Consider the following 3,408-nt stretch of genomic DNA (forward strand, 5'->3'; position numbering starts at 1 on the left):
CAGAAAGAGTGACTGTAAGTTCGGCAGAGCTGGTAGTCAGAACGTGCTGATAATGGACCCCAGTTCTACAGGGACGATGCAGCGGATACAGAGTGAAAAGAGCATCCTGGATGAACCAGACTCTCCTCTAGAGGTTAGACTGCTTTGATATTGTTTACACAGTTCTTTATCAATTACACTTTCAAATTCAAATCACTCAGTTTTTTTGGTAGAAAATCTTTGGCGCAGCAAGTTTAGATGATCAATTTCATGTCTCCTTAAACTCTCTGTCCTTACTATGTAGGCCTATAATACTAATTTCGTGTCCATATGTGATTCATTAATTTATTTAATCTATTTTAGAACTCCGTCCTGGATTTCAGTTGTTTGATATGTGGTTACTTTTAATATCGATGTCGGTTTTACGTTACTTCACTTGTTCCGAAAGCAGATACGCATCTTTCCTTTTTACGTCCTGACTTTGTATTATCTAGTAAAAAACAGGCGATTCTTTCACAACTCTCTACCCATTTGATCAAACGTTTATCTTACTTTTTGCCACTGATTTTTAACATAAGCTTGGTCGTTTTCAATGTAATGTGGTTAATCTTCCTGTGTCCGTAGCGGACATTAATGTATTTTGTTGGCATCAGTCACACAAGTGTCGTCATCCTAGCACATGAATGTGGGTATGGTGACAGGACATGTGCGGCGATGATGTGGGCCATTCCTCAGAATTTGTCCACTTCAGAACATTGGACAGCGACATTAACCTTATCCACTTCTTTCACTTCTTCTCAGTGTTCTCATTTTATATGAGGAGGTCTATCTGTACATTATTCAGTTTTCTGGCAATATCGTTTCAAAGGTGTTGATGGTAGGATGTGTTTGTGCTTTTACTCAATTTATTTGATTCATTTAAATATGGAACAGTATGTACAGTAAATACAGCATCCTGTTAGTTAAAGTGATTGCAAAAACATGAAACACTAGTTTACAAGATTTCCGACTAGGTTTGGGAAGATGTTCACATCGCCACTGTGTTTATTATCACTTTCATTCAACTTCAAATTTTTTGGAAAACAAGTCTTTCTGAGCAGAGATTCGTGTATGTTGGATTTCTGCAGTTTTATCTTGTGAACTCTTAGGGCCGCTGTTGACCAGAGTGTCGACGGCTGACTGTAGGGTTTTAGCAGCACCTCCCATGTTGCATCGACATCAGAAAGAAAGAACACGACGGGAAAAAACAGCCACTCGAGTCCTGTGGAATATTTGAAAAGAAGAAGTCGACCTCTTTGTCTCTTTTGGATTATGCATGCGCTAAAATAACGTTTAATCCTTGAATCGTGATCAGTATTTTGGGGAAATAAACTCATTTAATCACGAAAAAGAAAATCGGATGGAACAATGGCAAGGCAAGCACTACTGTTTGTCTCTCTCCTGTCTGTCGGCGCGGTGTTCGGGCAGGTCAGCTACACTGTTCCGGAGGAAATGGCCAAAGGATCTATAGTCGGCAATTTAGCACAAGATTTAGGTTTACAGACCAAACGTCTAGTATCTGGAAAAGCCAGAATCTATACCCGAGACAGTGACGGGTACATCGAGCTGAACAGAGAAAGAGGAGTCCTCCTCGTTAAAGAAAGAATCGACAGAGAGGCGCTCTGCAGAAAGACGACGCCGTGTGCTTTACATTTTCAGATTATTTTAGATAATCCTATGGAGTTTTACACTGTTACAGTCCAGATTACTGACATCAATGATAATGCACCAACGTTTGAAAAAGGTGAGATGAAATTCAAAATTAGTGAGTCAGCGATCACCGGGGCAAAATTTGTGTTGGAAAGAGCTGTGGATCTTGATGTTGGAATTAACGATCTTAAAAGCTATGAGTTAAAACCAAAAGATAATTTTTCTCTGAAACTGCGCGATAACGCTGAAGGAAATAAAAACGTTGAGATGGTGCTACAGAAGCCTTTAGACAGAGAGAAACAGGAGCAGATATCTCTTGTGTTAACGGCTGTAGATGGAGGAGATCCGCAGATGTCAGGAACGATGCTGATTGTCATCACAGTTTTAGACGTTAATGATAATGCTCCCGTTTTTACACAGCCCACATACAAGGCTGCAGTTACTGAGAATTCACCTAAAGGCACAGTTGTTGCAACTGTTACAGCCGCAGATGCAGATGAAGGCTCTAACGGTAAAATAACTTATTCAATCACGAATACATTAGATGATGTTAGGAAAGTGTTTAAGATTAACAAGGAAAACGGTGTAATTACTATAATTGAAAATATTGATTTTGAAGACTCGCGAAACTATCAAATAAATTTACTTGCTAGTGACGAGGGAGGGCTCACAGATTCGTGTAAGGTTATTGTCGATGTACAAGATGTAAATGACAACCATCCTGCAGTTGACATAATGTCAAAGTCAACTGTGATATCAGAGGATGCAAAACTCAATACAGTTGTTACAATGATAAACATCGAGGACAAGGACACTGGAGAAAACGGAAAAGTGCAATGTTTTATTAGCGACAATGTACCCTTCATTTTAAAAACATCATCCAATAATTTCTATAGTTTAGTGACAGACAGTGATTTAGACAGAGAGAGAGCCTCTGAGTATAATATTACAGTGACCTGCTCTGATGAGGGAGTGCCCTCCCTCTCCAGCAGCGTCACTCTCACCTTACAGATCTCTGATGTGAATGACAACGCGCCTGTTTTTGAGAGGAGCTCTTATGAGGCCTACATTGTTGAAAACAACACACCAGGCCTCTCTATATTCACAGTGAAAGCCAGAGACGCTGACTGGAACCAGAACGCTCGTGTTTCTTTCATACTGGAGGACTCCTCTGTTAACGGAGTGCCAGTCTCCTCATATGTGTCCGTTAGTGCTGATAGTGGAGTCATCCATGCAGTGCGCTCTTTTGACTACGAGCAGATCAAAGACTTCCAGTTCCGCGTCAAAGTGCAGGATGGAGGCTCCCCTCCACTCAGTAGCAACGTGACTGTGAAAATAATTATCCAGGACCAGAACGACAACCCCCCTCAGGTTCTGTACCCAGTCCAGACTGGTGGCTCTCTGGTGGCTGAAATGGTGCCTCGTTCAGCAGATGTGGGCTATCTGGTCACTAAAGTGGTGGCTGTTGATGTGGACTCTGGACAGAATGCCTGGCTCTCCTATAAACTGCAGAAAGCCACAGACAGGGCGCTGTTTGAAGTGGCCTTACAGAATGGAGAAATAAGAACTATCCGCCAAGTGACTGATAAAGATGCTGTGAAACAAAGACTGACTGTTATAGTGGAGGACAACGGGCAGCCCTCTCGTTCAGCTACAGTCATTGTTAACGTGGCGGTGGCGGACAGCTTCCCTGAAGTGCTGTCGGAGTTCACTGACTTTACACACGACAAGGAGTACAAT

The 3,408-nt window shown here is 41.8% G+C and overlaps 2 protein-coding genes across 2 annotated transcripts in view; both read left to right on the plus strand.

Moving 5' to 3' along the window:
• LOC123958212 (protocadherin gamma-A2-like) overlaps nt 1-3,408 on the plus strand; it is an 8,065-nt gene that overhangs the window by 1,819 nt on the left and 2,838 nt on the right. The window lies entirely within an intron of this gene.
• LOC123957485 (protocadherin gamma-A2-like) overlaps nt 1,381-3,408 on the plus strand; it is a 2,613-nt gene continuing 585 nt past the window's right edge. Inside the window, exon 1 of the mRNA XM_046030318.1 lies at nt 1,381-3,368. Within this exon, the coding sequence (XP_045886274.1) occupies nt 1,387-3,368 (1,982 nt within the window). The 5' untranslated portion in view covers nt 1,381-1,386. The remainder of the gene's footprint in view (nt 3,369-3,408) is intronic.

This window comes from Micropterus dolomieu, linkage group LG19 (assembly GCF_021292245.1).
Source record: "Micropterus dolomieu isolate WLL.071019.BEF.003 ecotype Adirondacks linkage group LG19, ASM2129224v1, whole genome shotgun sequence".
Classification (NCBI taxonomy): domain Eukaryota; kingdom Metazoa; phylum Chordata; class Actinopteri; order Centrarchiformes; family Centrarchidae; genus Micropterus; species Micropterus dolomieu.